Genomic DNA, 20,929 nt, shown 5'->3' on the forward strand with positions numbered 1-20,929 from the left:
GAAATGATCGCTGTCATGTAAGTCCGGAAGAACAGACCAAGTGAAGTCTAATGCGGCAGAGGAAGAGCAGACTGAGAGATCGATGCAAGAGAGAGTGTGAGTCCGAGGATCAAAATGGGTGTGAGTACCTGTATTTAAAACATGGAGGGGGTGGGTGGCAAGAAAAGCCTCTAACTGAATGCCACGGGAATCACAGTGAGACCCCCCCCCAGAGGAAATGGTGGGCATTAAAATCACCAAGTAACAGAATCGGTGGCGGTAATGACGAAACAAGAAAGGCAATATCCGGAATAGATAATGCCCGAGAAGGAGAGAGATATAAAGAACAGAGCGTATACCACCTATGCAAGTGGATACGGGCTGCTGTGTAATGCAGCGAAGTACAAACAAATAGTTGATGGTACGGAATATCAGTACGTAGAAGAAGGGCACTTTCATTAAAGGTCCCATCAGGAAAAGGATCTGAAGAATACAATAAATTATAGCCTGAGATGGGAGAGATAACAGCAGAGTGTAATTTTGGTTCCTGTAAGCAAACACCAACAGGGGAAAACTGGGAGAGTAACATCTGAAGCTCACCCCGATTTCCCCTGAGGCCGCGTATATTCCACTGTAAATAGGCCATGATTGGCAATGATAAAGATACCTGAAATCCGCAGGTAAGCTTTCCTACGGACTAGAGGGGTTAGAAAAGTCCACATGCGGAGGCAGTGGAAAACGTTCAAGCAGCGAAGGAACGGTGCGCTGTGAAGAAAGGAGTTGCGCAGATGGAGTAGAGGAGAGAGAAGGAGCGGAGGGTGGATCAGTGTCCATTGATGGTTTGGTCTCTGCAATATATTCAGAGATTGCTTCAAGTGTTTCAGAATTCAGAGACGTCATATGGGAGACAATATTGGAAATGGTAGGGGGAGGATGAGTAAAGATTGGAACTGTAATGGACTGTACCAAAGTAGGGGGGGCGAAAGGGTGGAGGGAACTGGAGAAGCGTGGAAGGGGACAGAAGAGGCAGAAACCTGGGAGGTGGCAGAGGAGGAAGAAACTTGGGAGGGAACAGGGGAGGAAGGTACAGTACGAGGAGGGTGAACCTCTACACTTGTAACAGAGCCAGTGAGAGGGGGAGAACCAGGTACAGAGACAGGGAAGGGAAAATGAGGAGGTGGAAGATGGGTAGGTGTTAACGGACCTTTTTTTGACTTTTGAGAAGTAGAGGGACGATTGGGAGGTGTCATACGAGATCTCGTCGCTACTGAGGCTTGTGAGAGAGAACACGAAGAAGCGAGATCAGACTGAGACGTTGAAGTAGGGACGTCTGAGCCGAGGACAGCAAAAGAATTAGCTACAGGAGTGACTATGGGAGAGGTAACCACAGAGGTGGGTGCAGAAGATGGGATACCAGAAGTGGGGGGACGTTTTGAAACACGGGAATAAGAAACATGAGGTAGTCTCCCTTGTAGGCGGAGATGAGAAACTGCTATGGCATAAGGGAGACCTTCTGCCTCTTTGAGGTAACGGATTTCCCGCTCATTTAAGTAGACTTGACAACGGCGAGAGTACGAAGGGTGAGCCTCATGACAATTAAGGCAAGAGGGAGGTCGATTGCAAGACGTATTAGAATGGTCATCGGCACCACAGACTGGGCATTCGGCGATAGATCTGCAATATTTCACTGGATGGCCAAATCGCCAGCAATTTCTACACTGTTGCGGTGTAGGGATCACCTTTCGAACTTGTAACCAATGTCCTGCTACATAAACTGAGGATGGGAGTTCACGGCTGTCAAAAGTTAAATGAGCCACATTGCTAGGGTATCGTCTCCGCCCATGGGCAGGAAGAACGTAAGTGTCTACCTTGAGGATTGGGAGATCTTGGAGTTCCAGCTGTTCAAGAATGTCAGTGCCACATGTCTGGAAATTTTGTTGAACTATGGTATGGGGCAGAATGACGGTACCACTACAAGAATTGAGGGAATGATGCTTTTCAATAGTGACAGGAACAGTATCGATATGGGAAAGACGAGAAAGCTCATGAGCCTGGGTAGCATTCTGTACGGTGATGATGCGCGTACCGCTCTTAAGAGCATGAAAAGAAATATCTTTACCAACATGGTGTAGGAGTGCCTTGCCAATACTGTGGTCAGAAAGATAGGCAGTAGAGGAAGTCGGTCGTAAAGTGAAGAATTTAGTCCAATGTGCAGTCTGAAACTGAGCGTGGAAAGGTAGTGAAGGACGTGTCGATCTTTTCTGAGAAGAACGAGAAGGTGGAGAAGTATCATCAGCAGGTAATTGTTGTTGGCGTTTAGGCATGGGACCAGAGTTGGTCCAACATGGAACGGGCCGGCGATTCAAAAATTGCCGCACCGTAGAGGGAGAGGCCGGAAGCATAGTCAGAGGAGAGCGAAGGTCAGATAAATCGAAGGAGTCAGTCGAGGCCTCAGTACCTGAAGCGGGCGAGGAAACAGCACCGGCAAGAGGTACAGAGGCATGAGGAGTGTCCGAAGAGTGGTCCAAAGACAAGGCAGGGTCAGAACGGGGTGCGGTATCAAGAAGGAGTCCGGGGGTAGCAGGTTCATGGACTAGGGCTGCCATGGTTAGGTTACTTCTTTCTTTTTGTTTTTAAGAAAAAAAAAGAAAGAAGAAAAGAAAATAAAAATAAAAAAAAAGAATAAAAAAAGGGGGGACCGGGGAGGGATAGTTCCTAGGAGGAATGAAAGGGCCAGAAATCTCCCTCCACGCCCAAGAGGACCTCAGCACCGCAAGTAGCACAGATGCAGCATGGAACCCGTGCCATACCCTACCCATCATGCCAGTAAAGCGGCAATCCGGGATAGCAACCTCACATCTGCCAAGCTACCTCGGTGGACAAAAGAGAGGGCGGCCGGAAATCCGCCACAAAGCATACCTCCTTCGGCCACCACCCCCGGAATCCAAAAGGTGGCTTCCAGAGATACACCCGTCGCCCGAGAGACACCCAAAGCCACCCTCCGGGATACCAGAGAGGGATCAGGACATCCCCAGGCAATCCAGATTCCACGGCAAACTACGCCACCGCCAAGAACCTCAACGGAATGGGATGGACCCCGGTACCCTTTCCCCTACCTAGGAACTAGCGTGCCTGTGGGGAAAAAAAAAAAAAAAAAAAAAAAAAAACCAAAGGCCAAAAAGGAAGGGCAAAAGGGAGGGGTGGGGAGGAGGAGGAGGAAAGGAAAAAGGGGAGGATGGGGAGGATGGGATAGGGAATGGGGGATTGGGGGGTAATTAGGTTCGGTCTGAGGAAGTAGACCGACAGGTCTAATTCCTCAGACCAAGAGCCTCTTCACCATGCCAAGGAGCCCCCCTTGAAGAGGAATGGATTTCAGAATGGTGCTGGTTAGCCATGGGCAACCAAGCCGTTTGTTTGTGATGTGTTTCGTTTTTATAGGACAATGTTTGTTGTATAGTCTAAATAATTTAAGAAAAATGTCTGCCCAGTCATCAGTACCATTGGCCTTGGAGAATTCTGTAGGCCAGTCGACAGTCTCTAGGTCAGCTGTGAACTTCCTTATTGAGGCCTCGTCTAAATGAGTCTAAATGAGACTTTGTTGTATTCAAGTGGTGGTTTACTAATGCTTGTCAGGAGGAAGGTAGGGTAGTGGTCTGTAGTGCTATCTGTGATTATCCCTGATTTAAGGGGCGCTAGTATATTGGTCCATATGTGGCTCCAGGCGGACATCAAACAGATCTTTCAGTGGGCTGCAGAAAACAATATGAAGTTCAACGATGAGAAATTTCAATCACTCAGATATGGTAAACATGAGGAAATTAAATCTTCATCAGAGTACAAAACAAATTCTGGCCACAAAATAGAGCGAAACACCAACGTCAAAGACCTGGGAGTGATCATGTCAGAGGATCTCACCTTCAAGGACCATAACATTGATAAATAACAAAAAGGCACAATACCGTGACTGGAACGATACACAAATAACCTGCACATAAAAGAGAGAAGCTTACGACGACGTTTCGGTCCGACTTGGACCATTGACAAAGTCACACTAACAGAGGTGGAGCAGGACGGCTATATATAGGCAGGAAGAGGTGGAGGTAGTAGTAGTAGTAGTAGTAGTAGTAGTAGTAGTAGTAGTAGTAGTAGTAGTAGTAGTAGTAGTACAAGAATTGTATATAATACCGACAAGATGAAATTAAGACACATGCACAACACCCTGGTGTCTACTCTATTTCTTGCTCCTCCTGTCCTCTTCAATACTTCGGAGAAACTGGTCGATCTCTTTCTGACAGACTTAGGAAGCACAAAAATAGTGTTAGGCTTGCCGACACTAACAATGCTCTTTTCTGTCACGTCAGAGATCATAGCCATCCTATTGACTGGTCTTCTGCTAAAACTGTTTTCCCTACTTCCAATTCGAACAGTCGCCGTCTAGTTGAATCCTCTCTAATACACAACTTTCCTTGTATGAACCTTAGCCCTGGCTTCGTCTCTGTAGATGCCTTCCTCTCCCACTACATTGTAAAATGCTCCAAACTTCAAAACACCCGTGACTTAACCTGAATCCTCATTTTTTCTTTCTTTTTCTTCTTCCTCTTCCCCTTTCCTATTTCCTTTCTCCTCTGGGTTGTCTTTCTCTCTCCTGTCTCGTGTTTCTGTTCCTTCTTCATTTATTTTATTTCACCACTTCCCCTTTCACGCACCTCTGTGCGCTTGCTCTCCCTCTGTGGGCATCTAGCTCTCTTGCAGTGCTCCCCTTCCTTTGTTTTTGACTGACTCGTCTTCCTTATTTCCCACTTCTACCACTACCACTACTACTACCTCTTCTTCTTCTACTACTACTACAACTACTGATGAAATTAAGACACATGTGCGGCGTCTGGTTGTCTTTGTTGTGGACGTTTCGCCATCCAGTGGCTGGCTGGATGGCGAAACGTCTACGATGGGGATGCCCGGGTGTTGTGCATGTGTCTTAATTTCATCTTGTCGGTATTATATACAATTCTTGTACTACTACTACTACTACTACTACTACTACTACTACTACTACAGCTACTACTACTACTACTACTACTACTACTACCTCCACCTCTTCCTGCCTATATATATCCGTCCTGCTCCACCACCGAAACGTCGTCGTAAGCTTCTCTCTTTTATGTGCGGGTTATTTGTGTACCATAACATTGTATCAATCGCATCTGCTAGAAAAATGACAGGATGGATAATGAGAACCTTCAAAACTAGGGAGGTCAAGCCCATGATGACACTCTTCAGGTCATTTGTTCTATCTAGGCTGGAATATTGCTGCACACTAACAGCACTTTTCAAGGCAGGTGAAATTGCTGACCTAGAAAATGTACAGAGAACCTTCACGGTGCGCATAACGGAGATAAAACACCTCAATTACTGGGAGCGCTTGAGGTTCCTAAACCTGTATTCCCTGGAACGCAGGAGGGAGAGATACACGGTTATATACACCTGGAAAATCCTAGAGGGACTAGTACCGAACTTGCACACGAAAATCACTCACTACGAAAGCGAAAGACTTGGCAGACGATGCAACATCCCCCCAATGAAAAGCAGGGGTGTCACTAGCACGTTAAGAGACCATACAATAAGTGTCAGGGGCCCGAGACTGTTCAACTGCCTCCCAGCATACATAAGGGGGATTACCAATAGACCCCTGGCAGTCTTCAAGCTGGCACTGGACAAGCACCTAAAGTCGGTTCCTGACCAGCCGGGCTGTGGCTCGTACGTTGGTTTGCATGCAGCCAGCAGTAACAGCCTGGTTGATCAGGCTCTGATCCACCAGGAGGCCTGGTCACAGACCGGGCCGCGGGGGCGTTGACCCCAGAACTCTCTCCAGGTAAACTCCAGGTATTATGGTTGCACTTGTCTCAGTGAGCCTGGTTGGTTTAGTTATTGTTGGTATGAGAAGTGTGTTGTTCATATTGTTGATGAAATCAGTTACAGGCTGATCATCTAGTAAGCCAAGGTTGATGTTGAAGTCTCCAGCTAAGAGAAGGTGGTGCTTATTCATTTGTCTGTTTGTTATTAGTGACTTTAATTTCTCACTGAAATTTGGGATGTTTGTGTGAGGTATCCGGTAAATGGCACCGATTGTTATAGGTGTCTTAAGGTTTTTTACAGTAAAATTAGCAAAAATGTATTCCCCACATTCATCATTAAAGCAAGTGGTGCTAATACAAGATAACTGGTTAGAGTAATAGATTGCAATACCACCCCAACTTGGTTTGGTCTGCAGTTGTGAATTGCTCTGTATACTGGTAGAGGGTAGATATCTATTGTGTCCTGCTTAAGCCAGGTCTCAGTAAGAATAATGCAGGAGAAGGGTGTCTTTAGTGATTCAAGGAGTGCCAGGTCATCATAGTGTTTGCTTAAGGACCTGATGTTGTAGTTAAGTACTGATAGACTTTTGGCATTGTTTAGGATAGTGCTGGCTTGTGATGCTGTGTAATAAAGGCAGTTACTTTCCAATAGGTTTTGATTGGGTGTCAGATTATGGAGGTTTAGATCAGGGTCAACGTGATCAATCATCTTTAAATTATGGTTATTTATATCCTGAGTTGTGTGTTGAGTTCTAGTACTGATATCTGTAGTGGTGGGAAGTTTGGACAAGTATATAGCTAGAGTATTTTGGTCATACAGAGTATAGTCACTAATACACATAATGAAGTTGATGTTATCTATGTGTTGTGCTGGAATGAACTAAAGTACAACTAGGTATAAACTAGTAATATAAAAATACAAATTAAAAATAGAACAAGACTCTCACTTGTAATTGCACTAAGGTCTAATATAATGACTTTTGTGGAGTCTATGTTTTGAGCTAGAATGAGCTATAGTATAACTAGGTTTAATCTAACAATATAAAAATACAAATTAAAAATAGCACCAGTCTCTCACTAGTAATTGCACTATGGTCTAATGTAGTGAATTTGGTATTGACTATGTATTGAGCTACAATGAGCTATAGTACAACTGAGTTTAATCTAATAATATAAAAAAGGCACAAAACTCTCAATTGTAATTGCACTAAGGTCTTATATAAGTTGTTTATAAGAATTAGAGTATAACTAGATTTAAATTGACAGGATAAAATACACAAGTTAAGGTAGCAAAAGAATAATAAAAAAATTATAAAAATAAAAATGGCAATGACTTGGTTATAATATGCTAGTAAGATGGTAGACAGGATAATATAAAAGTTGTAGTTGAAAATACTAGTTTAAAAAAGTATAGAATAAAAATGGTTAATAAAAGAAGTTTACAATAAGTTTGGTCAATATAGGGATTTTAGAATAAAATTGTGCAATTGAGTATTTCTTGAAGTGAGGTAGAATTATTGAGGACAAGTTATGGTTAGTTTAAAATAAAATAAGATAGAACAGTGATGTGGTAAGTTGTAAAAAAGGAGATAGATTCTCTAGATATTAAACACAATTAAGACTATGCGGTAGAATGGTCGTTGAATACAACAATGACAATCAAAAGTAGTTGGGGTATAAGAATTTTAGGGGGGCACAAATTTATGACAATATAACACTAACGGTAGACTATGGGTATTATCTGCACTTTACTCTGATTCTGTTAGTCCAGCCTCACTTAGGAATGTTTTAAGGTCACGTTCTGTAGAGATGAAGTATCTCTTCCCAGTGGGCTGTTTCCTAACTGTGATTTTTCCATCCCTCACAAAGCACTGGTGGATTTTTTGGGCATAGCATAATTTTCTTAGCCGATAAAGAAGGTTTTGTCTTATTTTGGTAAGGCACTCATTGACGTAAACATCAGATTTCATAGAAACAGATGTTTTTAGTAGGTTGTTTCTTTGTAGGCTAGTTTGGAATTTTAACAGCACTGTTTTTTTACCCGCTTGGTAGCCCATCAGTTTGCAATCCTTTAGGTCATCACTATGTATGTTAAGGCGAAGGTGGCCCTTGATAAGCTGTAGGGTGGTCTCCATGCAGGTCTCTTGGGTGACTATGGGTGGGAGATGTTTGCTGTTAACTACAACGGCGTCAGATAGCTGCTGCTGGTCATTATGGTCTTGGAAGTTGGTTATGACATTGGCAAGTTGTTGGTCCACTCTTGATCTTTCCTCTATAATGTTGGTAGTAAGTAGGGTGACTTGGTCTTTTAGAGTGTTGATGGTGTCTAGGGACTGGGTGTGGGTGTTGCTTTGTTGTTCCAGAGTGTCTAGTTTATGTTCAAGAGCAGTGATCTTGTTGAGGTAATCTGCATTACTAGCTTTTAGTTCCTGCATTTCTTAAGTTAGTTTGGTGATCGTTTGGTTCTGAATCGTAAGGAGTTTAGCTATTTCTGGGTCGGTGATCTTCTTGACATCAAATACTGGGAAGGAGTTATCTTGGACTGTGGCGGCGGCCATGTTTGTTGTTGTCTGTCGTGTGTTGTGGTGGTGCCGGTGGGTGATGAGGGTTGTGTCCTGGCTGGCAGTACCACAAGTTTTCCTCGTGTTATTACTGCTCTCACCTTTGATGTTAGGAGTCCTTAGCTGGTTACTGGATCTTCTTTTATTGCTCTGACCCTTGTCCATTGGCTGTGGCTTCGGGTGAATAGTAGGCGATGGGTGATGGGTGAATGTTGTGGAGTATCACTTCAGTGGCAGCGGGGTAGGTGGTAGTACGAGTCCTATTAGTTGGTAATTTGTGAACTTTTGGGTGATTTCTGCAGTTGATTTATATCATTCTGGGTATCCACACATGTTAGTGTTATGTGGGTCTTGATTAGGTCATCACTGGGCTGCTGGGAACCTCAGGTAGAAGTAAAAATAAAGGACAAGGCTCCTGTTGCCGCTGCCGCTGATGATAGTGGATAATAATGATACATATCACGTTTGCCATAGAATTTGTCCCAGTTATCAATGAATGGGACTGACAGTTCCTTGCAGCACCTGTCTAGCCAGCAGTTTATACCAGTTGCCCTAGACATCCATTCATTGCCCACACCCTTTCTAGGCAAGATGCTACATATGACTGGGATCCCTCCCTTAGACTTGACTACTTCTATGGTTAATCTGTACTTATCCAGCAGCTCCTGTCTCCTGCCCTTGTTCCCATTACCTGACAATATTATCCAACCTGCTGACTATGTCACCAACACCAGCTCCTGGGAGGCACACCCTCTGTGTGACCTTCCTGTCTCTTACAAAAAGCAAGGTCCATATATCAATCGGTGATAAATTTCCCCTGTTCTCTCTGGGATGCTTGTCCTCATCTATTCTGCCCTTCGGGCACTCTACAGGAGGGGCACCTGTTCATCGGCTTATTTTTAGTCAGCTCCATTTTTTCCACTCTGCGGACAAGTCTTGAACGGTCCTTGGTAGGAAGCCGGTTACTGAACTCAGATGTGTGTGGGCGTCCCGCTCTGCTGGGGCTTGGCAAGGGAGTCCACCGGATATAATTGAAAACTTAAAGTTTCTATCTCTATTTACAAAGGAACTTTTGTTCCTTTTCTTTCATCGTCCAGCCTTGGGCAACAAATCTTCCTCGTGCCATCGAGAAGTCCGGCTCGGTACGGCTGATACTGTCAGTGGCCGATAAACCCAACAAAGAAAGAAAGGAAGGTCGCGACTTCAGTGTGCTGGAGAGCAGACGTATTTAAGTTTATTTAGGCACAGGTACACATAAGTACAACTATCATATATAGTGTTAATTACCTAGGATAACCCAAAAAAGTCAGACCTGGCTTTGCTAGTGTAAGCCTACTTGCTACCTGATCTTAGTTGGAAATTTAATATTCCCGTTTCTCTTTCCGAAGGGAACTTTACTTCCTGTCTCATTCCCTTCCAGATTTAGTCAATATCTACCAGACTCCAGTAGGTGGGGGGGGGGGGGGGGGGGGGCTCGATAAGCGTCAACTTTAGTGGCCCTGAATAATCTCAACAACAACAACAAGAATTAAGTTTAAAAGTAAGTAAGTTTATTCAGGTATACACAAATACAGTTACATAGAATTATCTTACATAGCAGCATATGTGTAGAGAACCTAGGATAACCCAAAAAAGTCAGACAGAGCGACTTATTTCCATTGGGGTCCATTTACCTTATTATTATAAAGGGTATAATATTTTCTTATTATTCTATAATGAAGATAGCATCTTATTATCATACTAAAAAGATCTACTACACGAGGGTCATTAAGACTATCTACAATACGAGGGTCATTACTAGGAATAAGGTAAAATTTACACGTATGTTAGCTAAAAAATAGAAAATCATTCCCCTCCCTTTCTGTAGCTACATTCATCAGACACCATTTGGCACTCTTCTTGAACTGGTTCATGATATGACTGGCTTTGACATGTGCGGATAGTCTGTTCCATTCCTTTATTGCTGTATTAATTTATATTAATTTTGACTTCTGCGCCAGCCTTCGTCGGGTGTGGACGTCTTTCGCCTGAGTTTCAGTGGCAAATTTCCACCGTTCTCTCTGGGACGCTTGTCCTCATCTATTTTGCCGGCCGGGCACTGTACAGGAGGGGCACCTATTCATCGGCTTACTTTTAGCCAGCTCCATTTTTTTCTGTTCTGCAGAAAATTCTTTAACGGTCTTTGGTGGGAAGCCGGTTACTGAACTCAGGTGGGGGTGTGGGCGTCCCTCTCTGCTGGGGCTTGGCAAGGGCGTCCACTGGATCTAATTGGAAACTTCAAGTTTCTATCTCTATTTACAAAGGAACTTTTGTTCCTTTCCTCTCATCACCCAGCCTTGGGCAACAATTTTTTTTCGTACCATCGAGATCATCATACATAGAAGCATGTGTGTAAATTACCTAGGATAACCCATAAAGTTGGAGTGACTTATTTCCATTTGGGGTCCGTGTGATAGGCATAAATTATACTGAAAAGTTAACAACAGGTAAGTATCTTAATTATGTTAAAAGTAGTTACAATGAAAGGAGATATACTAGGGGTAAGGTAAAATCACATACTTACATTGACATTAAATATAGTATTAGATCATAGTACATGTATGTTAGGTATACAAAAAGCCGCTCTCCTCCTTTTAGTTAGCTCTCAAAGAAATGGAAAGTTTCGGCTGAATCTTCTAATGAAATGAACTAAGGTGTAACAGAAGCGGTGTCGTCAGAAACCGAGGAAGTTCACACCACATGTACACCTCCCAGTGTATTAATTTTCACTACAGGTAGGTTAACTTATGTTGGCCAATATAAGTTTCTTACAAAGAGGGTGACATTAGGATATAACACCCAAATCTTAATTTGTTGAGTAATATTGGAATGTCCTTTACACGTTTTCTAATCAAGGATGTAATTGATTTATAATATTTATATAAAATTACTCAAACAAATTACTCAGGTCAAGTAATTGATATTACCAAGTATATACAGTCCACACATAATTTGTCAGTGTTAGTGGCATAATTTTTCAAATAATTTTAAGGACTATGTTCTAATAATTTAAGGTCCAGATGTTTGAGATATGGTGAGTTGAGAAGGTAGGCATGAAGGAGGGATATTATTGTGATCTGGTGTCCTTAAAGTCCCACTTGACTCTGAGATATATCAATATCAGTAAGTGTAAACTGTTTGATGTATCAAACTTTCTGTTCAGTTATGGGGGTGAAATGTTAGTTCAGGATTGTACTTGTAAAATTTACCCCCATAATTTCTCACATTACATGTCTTGAGAAAAACATGTTATGGTCACGTAAAATGTACATTATGTAGATTTAATATAGGATAGCCCAATCAAGTCAATCGCTGCTACTCATTTCCCCTTGGGTGCCTTTATTCCCAGTGAGGTTCCATTTGTTTTAGAGAGATTTGTTGTTCTAAGGTTTAAATAATAGCATATTACAAGGACCCCAATGGAAATAAGTCACTTTGACTTTTTTGGTGTTATTCTAGGTAATTTACACTCTGATAATTCTACTTATGTGTCAACTTTAGTGGCCCTGAATAATCTCAACAACAACAACAAGAATTAAGTTTAAAAGTAAGTAAGTAAGTTTATTCAGGTATACACAAATACAGTTACATAGAATTATCTTACATAGCAGCATATGTGTAGAGAACCTAGGATAACCCAAAAAAGTCAGACAGAGTGACTTATTTCCATTGGGGTCCTTTTACCTTATTATTATAAAGGGTATAATATTTTCTTATTATTCTATAATGAAGATAGCATCTTATTATCATACTAAAAAGATCTACTACACGAGGGTCATTAAGACTATCTACAATACGAGGGTCATTACTAGGAATAAGGTAAAATTTACACGTATGTTAGCTAAAAAATAGAAAATCATTCCCCTCCCTTTCTGTAGCTACATTCATCAGACACCATTTGGCACTCTTCTTGAACTGGTTCATGATATGACTGGCTTTGACATGTGCGGATAGTCTGTTCCATTCCTTTATTGCTGTATTAATTTATATTAATTTTGACTTCTGCGCCAGCCTTCGTCGGGTGTGGACGTCTTTCGCCTGAGTTTCAGTGGCAAATTTCCACCGTTCTCTCTGGGACGCTTGTCCTCATCTATTTTGAGATATGGTGAGTTGAGAAGGTAGGCATGAAGGAGGGATATTATTGTGATCTGGTGTCCTTAAAGTCCCACTTGACTCTGAGATATATCAATATCAGTAAGTGTAAACTGTTTGATGTATCAAACTTTCTGTTCAGTTATGGGGGTGAAATGTTAGTTCAGGATTGTACTTGTAAAATTTACCCCCATAATTTCTCACATTACATGTCTTGAGAAAAACATGTTATGGTCACGTAAAATGTACATTATGTAGATTTAATATAGGATAGCCCAATCAAGTCAATCGCTGCTACTCATTTCCCCTTGGGTGCCTTTATTCCCAGTGAGGTTCCATTTGTTTTAGAGAGATTTGTTGTTCTAAGGTTTAAATAATAATTCTAGGTAATTTACACTCTGATAATTGTACTTATGTGTACCTGTGCCTATTTAAACTTATATTTCATAATCATGGAGAGGAAGAAAATGCTCCAAGCAAACTGCATGTCATAAACCACAATATGTGGTTTGTGACATTTTATTGAGATGTTTCTTCCACCAAGGATGAAAGTGGTGAGGTGCCTGGTGGACGAAATATTTTCTCAGTACAGTGCTAGAAACCACATATGTCTTAATAACATACTTGTCAGTATATTCATCCACTGATACACTTGTATGCATTTGGAAGAGAAACAGAGACTATATGCCAAACTCAGCAGTCTCTCTCATTCAAGAATATATCATTTGTTAACCCCTAGTAACCCCCCAAAAAGAGTTATATCACTATAAATTTACTAAATTTACTTTAACCCATCCTAACACCCTGTCATATCTCATCAAGTGTGTCTTGATGATGTTGAAAGGCTCGTGATCCAAAGATTTGGAATTACCTTCCCCTTCATTGGATGAAGCCTGATTACCACCACAGTGTGATTACCACCACAGCCTGATTACTACCACAGCCTGATTACCACCACAGCCTGATTACCACCACAGCCTGATTACCATCAGTGTGATTACCACCACAGCCTGATTATAATCAGACTGTAGTGGTAATTACCACCAAAGTCTGATAACCACCACAGCCTGATTACCACCACAGCCTGATTACTGCCACAGCCTGATTACTGCCACAGCCTGATTACCACCACAGCCTGATTACCACCACAGCCTGATTACCACCACAGCCTGATTACCACCACAGCCTGATTACCAGTCATGGTATGATTTTTGTGGGTTGTTTGATGGGAAAACTAAGACAAGATAATATGATGATAACCAAACACAGGTCTCAATTGAGTACTTTTTCTCCATAAAATATTCACCTTGCATGACCAAACCCTTCAAAGTGGTTGAATGACCCATACAAGTTTACTGCTTGTGTCTTGAATATATACCCTTCAAGGGGCATTACCTTCCATTCCTCAGGTCCTGTATGACTCCTGTGGGGTTTGTGCTTTTCCCCTTTCACTTTGTTGGATCACCTTCTAGTGATAAACTTTGAGCAGCATTGCTTCACTATGAATCCAGCACCATCCCTTTTTTTTTCTTTTTAGATACAGGGTATAACTAGACAGTAAACATAATTTGTTATAGCTTATCACTGTAATTTTGAAAGGATTATGGATATGGTTAATGGCCTTATGCTGCTGATACCTACTAATTTTGGATATGGTTTGGACTGCAATGCATGATGCCACTGTCGCTGAAACTGCCTCCACTGATGTAGTTGCTGCTGCCGCTGACATTTTTTGTGCCGGTGCTGATGCTGCCCCTCCCAGTGCCGCCACTCCTGATGCTTCTGACACTACTGCCATTGTCTTTGGCAAACCTCTTCTGCCACCACTGCTGATGCATATGTTGTGTGACTTAGCCTGTGACTTGGATCAAATTCTGGATGTGATTTAGACTCACTTAAATTTTTCCTTTATATAAAAATACAAGTTTGTTTCAACATGATATAAAGTTTAGACAGAAATGGGTGATACTGGAGTACATGTTGAAAGTTCATGGTTATGTAGAGCATTGCAGGTTATGTTCACTGTACTGTGTCAGTCTCTTAGTTCTAATAGCTGCAATTAATATTAATAATAATAATAGTAATTTTATTTCAGCATGATACAATGTTTGTACAAAGAAGAATGACATTTGGGTGTACATGCTGAAAGCCCCTTTATATGATAGTAAAGTGTTCCATTTGCTGAAATTTGGTCACTTTGACTTTGGGTTATCCTAGGTAATTTACACATGTATTACTATGTATTATAATTGTACTTATGTGGACCTGTACTTAAATAAACTTACTAATTATTAATGGTAGTGCTATTTTCTGTGAATAACTGCATAGTTCTAGTGCTATGAAAATTGTATAACTTGCTCAACTACTGAGCTGAGAGGTACCTATATTCATTGGTAGCATCTTATGAAATTTTATTTGTAGTTATATGTTGGTGTCTGTCACTGGGGTAAAAGTGGATGTAGTTGTGCATGTGTGTGTTTGCATATGTGTGCATGTGTGTGTGTACTCACCTAATTGTACTCACCTAATTGTGGTTGCAGGGGTCGAGACTCAGCGCCTGGCCCCGCCTCTTCACTGATCGCTACTAGGTCCTCTCTCTCTGCTTCCTGAGCTTTGTCATACCTCTTCTTAAAACTATGTATGGTTCCTGCCTCCACTACATCACTTGAACATTAAAATGGTATAAAATACCGACAGGTTGTTAGGTAAGACACATATGCAACAGTTAGGTATCTTTATTTCGAAACGTTTCGCCTACACAGTAGGCTTCTTCAGTCAAGTACAGAAAAGTTGATAGAAGCAGAAGATACTTGAAGACGATGTAATCAGTCCATCACCCTTAAAGTTTTGAGGTGGTCAGTCCCTCAGTCTGGAGAAGAGCATTATTCCATAGTATGGAACAATGCTCTTCTCCAGACTGAGGGACTGACCACCTCAAAACTTTAAGGGTGATGGACTGATTACATCGTCTTCAAGTATCTTCTGCTTCTATCAACTTTTCTGTACTCGACTGAAGAAGCCTACTGTGTAGGCGAAACGTTTCGAAATAAAGATACCTAACTGTTGCATATGTGTCTTACCTAACAACTACATCACTTGCTAGGCTATTCCACTCCCTGACGACTCTATGACTGAAGAAATACTTCCTAACATCCCTGTTGCTCGTCTGAGTCTTCAGCTTCCAATTGTGACCCCTTGTTTCTGTGTCCCCTCTCTGGAACATCCTGTCTCTGTCCACCTTGTCTATTCCCACCAGTATCTTGTATGTCATTATCATATCTCCCCTGACCCTTCTGTCCTCCAGTGTCGTCAGTCCGATTTCCCTCAACTTTTCATCGTGTGACATTCCCCTAAGCTCTGGAACTAGCCTTGTTGCAAACCTTTGTACTTTCTTTAACTTCTTGACGTGTTTGACCAGGTGTGGGTTCCAGACTGGTGCTGCATACTCCAGTATGGGCCTAACGTACACAGTGTACAGTGTCTTGACCGATTCCTTATTAAGGTATCGGAACGTTATTCTCAGGTTTGCCAGGTGCCCGTAAGCTGCAGCAGTTATCTGGTTGATGTGTGCCTCCAGTGACGTGCTCGTTGTTATGGTCACCCCAAGATCTTTCTCCCTGAGTGAGGTCTGTAGTCTTTGTCCACCTAGCCTATACTCTGTCTGCGGTCTTCTTTGCCCCTTTCCAATCTTCATGACTTTGCATTTGGCAGGGTTGAATTCGAGAAGCCAGTTTCTGGACCACGTGTCCAGCCTGTCCAGGTCTCTTTGCAGTCCTGCCTGTGTTTGTGTGTGTGTTTGTGTGTGTGTATGTGTGTGTGTTTGCATGTGTGTGTGTTTGCATGTGTGTGTTTGTGTGTACTCACCCAATTGTGGTTGCAGGGGTCAAGACTCAGCTCCTGGCCCTGCCTCTTCACTGACTGCTATTGGGTCCTCCCTCTCCCTGCTCCATGAGCTTTATCATACCTCGTCTTAAAGCTATGTATGGTTCCTGCCTCCACTACATCACTCGCCAGACTGTTCCACTTCCTGACCACTCTGTGACTGAAGAAATACTTCCTAACATTCCTGTGGCTCATCTGAGTCTTCATCTTCCAAGAGTGACCCCTTGTTTCTGTGTCCCCTCTCTGGAACATCTTGTCTCTGTCCACCTTGTCTATTCCACGCAGTATTTTTGTATGTTATCATGTATGTGTGTGTGTGTGTGTGTGTGTGTGTGTGTGTACTCACCTATTTGTGGTTGCAGGGGTCGAGTCCTAGCTCCTGGCCGTGTGTGTGTGTGTGTGTGTGTGTGTGTGTGTGTGTGTGTGTGTGTGTGTGTGTGTGTGTGTGTGTGTGTGTGTGTGTGTGTGTGTGTGTGTGTGCATGTGTGTGTGTGTGCATGTGTGTGTGTGTGCATTGTGTGTGTGTGTGCATTGTGTGTGTGTGTGCATTGTGTGTGTGTGCATTGTGTGTGTGTGTGTGTGTGTGTGTGTGTGTGTGTGTGTGTGTGTGTGTGTGTGTGTGTGTGTGTGTGTGTGTGTGTGTGTGTGTGTGTGAGAGAGCAATCTCTTAGTCTGTAGTGCTTCAGTTGAGCAGTGCAAAGCATTACCCACATTTTCATTATGTGAACCACATTGCTCCAGTGATCATGTATTAGGGAATTTATATTTCATAAAGGGAATTATTGGTAGGCTTGAAGTATTAGTATATAAATATATTTGCACACCAAGTATCTGCATAAAGATATAGTCCTGCTTAACTCACATTTTCTTTTCAGAATCTGCTAGTCATTGTCATCCTGGATGTGTACTAGACTAATTAATTGATGGCTTCTGAAAACATTCCCTCTCGCCTAGAGAGAGTTATTGAGTGCAAGCAGGGTGCTGTCAGAGCTGTCAGATTTAATGGTAAGCTCACTGCTAGTGTTAGTAGCTGAATAATAACCTTGCAAAATTGGATTGATGCAAAATCTAAGGAATGTGAAAGCCTTTTTTAACATTTTGCTGTTTAAAACATCTTAGAGGTGAAGTATAATTATATTCATTATAGTTTCATATCAACAACATAAAGCCCATGTTTAACGTGCATTTTTTTCATTAGCACCATAAAAGTTTACTTTTTTTATTGGTAAAGAGTAACATCTTGGAAAACTTTTTTGCCTGTATTCTTTTGCTATAATTGCATAGTACTTTTGACTTGTCTTCTTATTAAGAATGGAGGCAATTTGTTGTAATAGTTTCATTATTTTGTTGCCTAAGTTAATCTAGAGAACATTAGCTATAGAGGAAAATGGCCTTATTCATTGTAAAAAAAATCACATTTAATAAGGCCATAACATAATTATTTTTTTCCTTAATTTCAGTGGATGGTGCATACTGCTTAACATGTGGATCAGACAAATCAGTAAAACTGTGGAATCCCCACAAAGGCATACTTCTTCACACTTATTCAGGACATGGCTATGAAGTTTTGGATGCTCGAGGATCAAGTGATAATTCGTATGTGTGAAGGAAGAATGTATACTGTACCCTTCTAATTCATTACATTACTATTTTATTGTGTTTTTATTTGTAACTATATGGCAAAACAATCCTCTTTCTATTTTTAATCAGGTAGGGAAAGGTGGGGAGGGTTCGAGCACTTTCTTCTAGGGATATATGCTTAAAATTGGAGTCTGCATCAGTCTTATTTGTATTATGCCATCCTATATTAAGTATTTTATATATTTTTAGGATATCTATCTTTTTATGATAAAGTTTAAGGAGTTGAATTTTTCAATCACATTTGGTCATTTATTTTAGGCATACTTTCTCAAATATTTATGTGAAATCAGATTCTGAAGGCAGACTCATTTGAATTGCCTTAGCATGATCATATATCTTGGCTAATTTGTCTGTGAAAACCTCTCTGTGATAAAATGTTTGAAGTTGTTAAATAATGTTAAATGATGATCTAAGCATTATTCGCCATAATTAGACTAAAATCAGATTTATCTCTAAAAGTGGATAGAATCATAGCTGAAATTAATGGTGGGTATAAACTTAGTTGTCGGCTGGCTGCATGAGATATGTTAGAGCTTAACAAAAGTTAAAACAGTAATCAAAATAATCTTTTAATGTTTCAGGCTCATTGGCTCTTGTGGTTTAGACAAATCTGTAATGATGTGGAATGTCAGTACTGGAGAAGCACTGAGAAAGTTTCGAGGCCATGCTGCAAGAGTTAATTGTGTGGCATTTAATGAAGAGTCTACTGTAATATTGTCAGGTTCTGTTGATACTACTGTCAGAATATGGGATCTTCGCAGCCGCAAAAATGAACCCATTCAGGTTAGTGAAAACTTTTGCTTTATTAGCATTTTTCACTAATTTTTGATACATAATTGTGAACTAACAATATATAATTATGTAAAATGAAATATAGAACTGAACCTTATTGTTTCAATTCCAAAACAAATTGAATGAAGGGAAATTTAATTTTGATTCAGGCCCAAGTCAGCAGAAATTTCTAGAAAATGCTCTGACTCTAAAGAATGACTTGAAACACAATCAGTCTTTAAAATCAGATTGCTCTCAGAAGCCAGGTCACTCTTGAAGGTCAGGTTCTACCATACTGGTGATGCATCACTCATAATGTTGATCTTAATACTACTGACTGCGAATAGGATTTGGGAGTTCTGGTTAGCAGTAATCTAAAACCAAGACAACAGTGCATTAGTGTTTGCAATAAAGCTGACAGAATCCTTGGCTTCATATCAAGAAGTATAAATAATAGAAGTCCTCAGATTGTTCTTCAACTCTATATATATCCTGGTTAGGCCTCATTTAGATTATGCTGCACAGTTCTGGTCACTGTATTACAGAATGTAAATGCACTGAAAAATGTACAGAGGAGGATGACAAAATGATCCCATGTATCAGAAATCTTCCCTTTGAGGATAGACTGAGGACCCTGAATCTGCACTCTCCAGAAAGGTGTAGAATTAGGGGGGATACAATTTTTTTTTATTATTATTATCACACTGGCCGATTCCCACCAAGGCAGGGTGGCCCGAAAAAGAAAAACTTTCACCATCATTCACTCCATCACTGTCTTGCCAGAAGGGTGCTTTACACTACAGTTTTTAAACTGCAACATTAACACCCCTCCTTCAGAGTGCAGGCACTGTACTTCCCATCTCCAGGACTCAAGTCCGGCCTGCCGGTTTCCCTGAATCCCTTCATAAATGTTACTTTGCTCACACTCCAACAGCACGTCAAGTATTAAAAACCATTTGTCTCCATTCACTCCTATCAAACACGCTCACGCATGCCTGCTGGAAGTCCAAGCCCCTCGCACACAAAACCTCCTTTACCCCCTCCCTCCAACCCTTCCTAGGCCGACCCCTACCCCGCCTTCCTTCCACTACAGACTGATACACTCTTGAAGTCATTCTGTTTCGCTCCATTCTCTCTACATGTCCGAACCACCTCAACAACCCTTCCTCAGCCCTCTGGACAACAGTTTTGGTAATCCCGCACCTCCTCCTAACTTCCAAACTACGAATTCTCTGCATTATATTCACACCACACATTGCCCTCAGACATGACATCTCCACTGCCTCCAGCCTTCTCCTCGCTGCAACATTCATCACCCACGCTTCACACCCATATAAGAGCGTTGGTAAAACTATACTCTCATACATTCCCCTCTTTGCCTCCAAGGACAAAGTTCTTTGTCTCCACAGACTCCTAAGTGCACCACTCACTCTTTTTCCCTCATCAATTCTATGATTCACCTCATCTTTCATAGACCCATCCGCTGACACGTCCACTCCCAAATATCTGAATACGTTCACCTCCTCCATACTCTCTCCCTCCAATCTGATATTCAATCTTTCATCACCTAATCTTTTTGTTATCCTCATAACCTTACTCTTTCCTGTATTCACCTTTAATTTTCTTCTTTTGCACACCCTACCAAATTCATCCACCAATCTCTGCAACTTCTCTTCAGAATCTCCCAAGAGCACAGTGTCATCAGCAAAGAGCAGCTGTGACAACTCCCACTTTGTGTGTGATTCTTTATCTTTTAACTCCACGCCTCTTGCCAAGACCCTCGCATTTACTTCTCTTACAACCCCATCTATAAATATATTAAACAACCACGGTGACATCACACATCCCTGTCTAAGGCCTACTTTTACTGGGAAAAAATTTCCCTCTTTCCTACATACTCTAACTTGAGCCTCACTATCCTCGTAAAAACTCTTCACTGCTTTCAGTAACCTACCTCCTACACCATACACTTGCAACATCTGCCACATTGCCCCCCTATCCACCCTGTCATACGCCTTTTCCAAATCCATAAATGCCACAAAGACCTCTTTAGCCTTATCTAAATACTGTTCACTTATATGTTTCACTGTAAACACCTGGTCCACACACCCC

General features: G+C 41.6%; 1 protein-coding gene across 14 annotated transcripts in view; it reads left to right on the forward strand.

Moving 5' to 3' along the window:
* The first annotated feature begins 9,507 nt into the window (after positions 1–9,507).
* LOC128693911 (WD repeat domain-containing protein 83) overlaps positions 9,508–20,929 on the forward strand; it is a 67,864-nt gene continuing 56,442 nt past the window's right edge. For 2 of the 14 annotated variants that reach the window (XM_053783792.1, XM_070090827.1), the window contains exons 1-6: positions 9,549–9,640; positions 11,030–11,166; positions 12,443–12,536; positions 17,281–17,410; positions 17,866–18,001; positions 18,628–18,829. In XM_053783792.1, the coding sequence (XP_053639767.1) occupies positions 17,329–17,410; positions 17,866–18,001; positions 18,628–18,829 (420 nt within the window). In that variant the 5' untranslated portion in view covers positions 9,549–9,640; positions 11,030–11,166; positions 12,443–12,536; positions 17,281–17,328. Of the gene's footprint in view, positions 9,641–9,867; positions 9,933–11,029; positions 11,167–11,904; positions 12,001–12,442; positions 12,537–13,589; positions 13,726–14,851; positions 14,901–17,280; positions 17,411–17,865; positions 18,002–18,627; positions 18,830–20,929 lie in introns of those variants that run through there. The other 12 variants (XM_070090822.1, XM_053783795.1, XM_053783797.2 and 9 more) reach the window with 12 other exon arrangements.

This window comes from Cherax quadricarinatus, chromosome 33, assembly GCF_038502225.1.
Source record: "Cherax quadricarinatus isolate ZL_2023a chromosome 33, ASM3850222v1, whole genome shotgun sequence".
NCBI classification, from domain to species: domain Eukaryota; kingdom Metazoa; phylum Arthropoda; class Malacostraca; order Decapoda; family Parastacidae; genus Cherax; species Cherax quadricarinatus.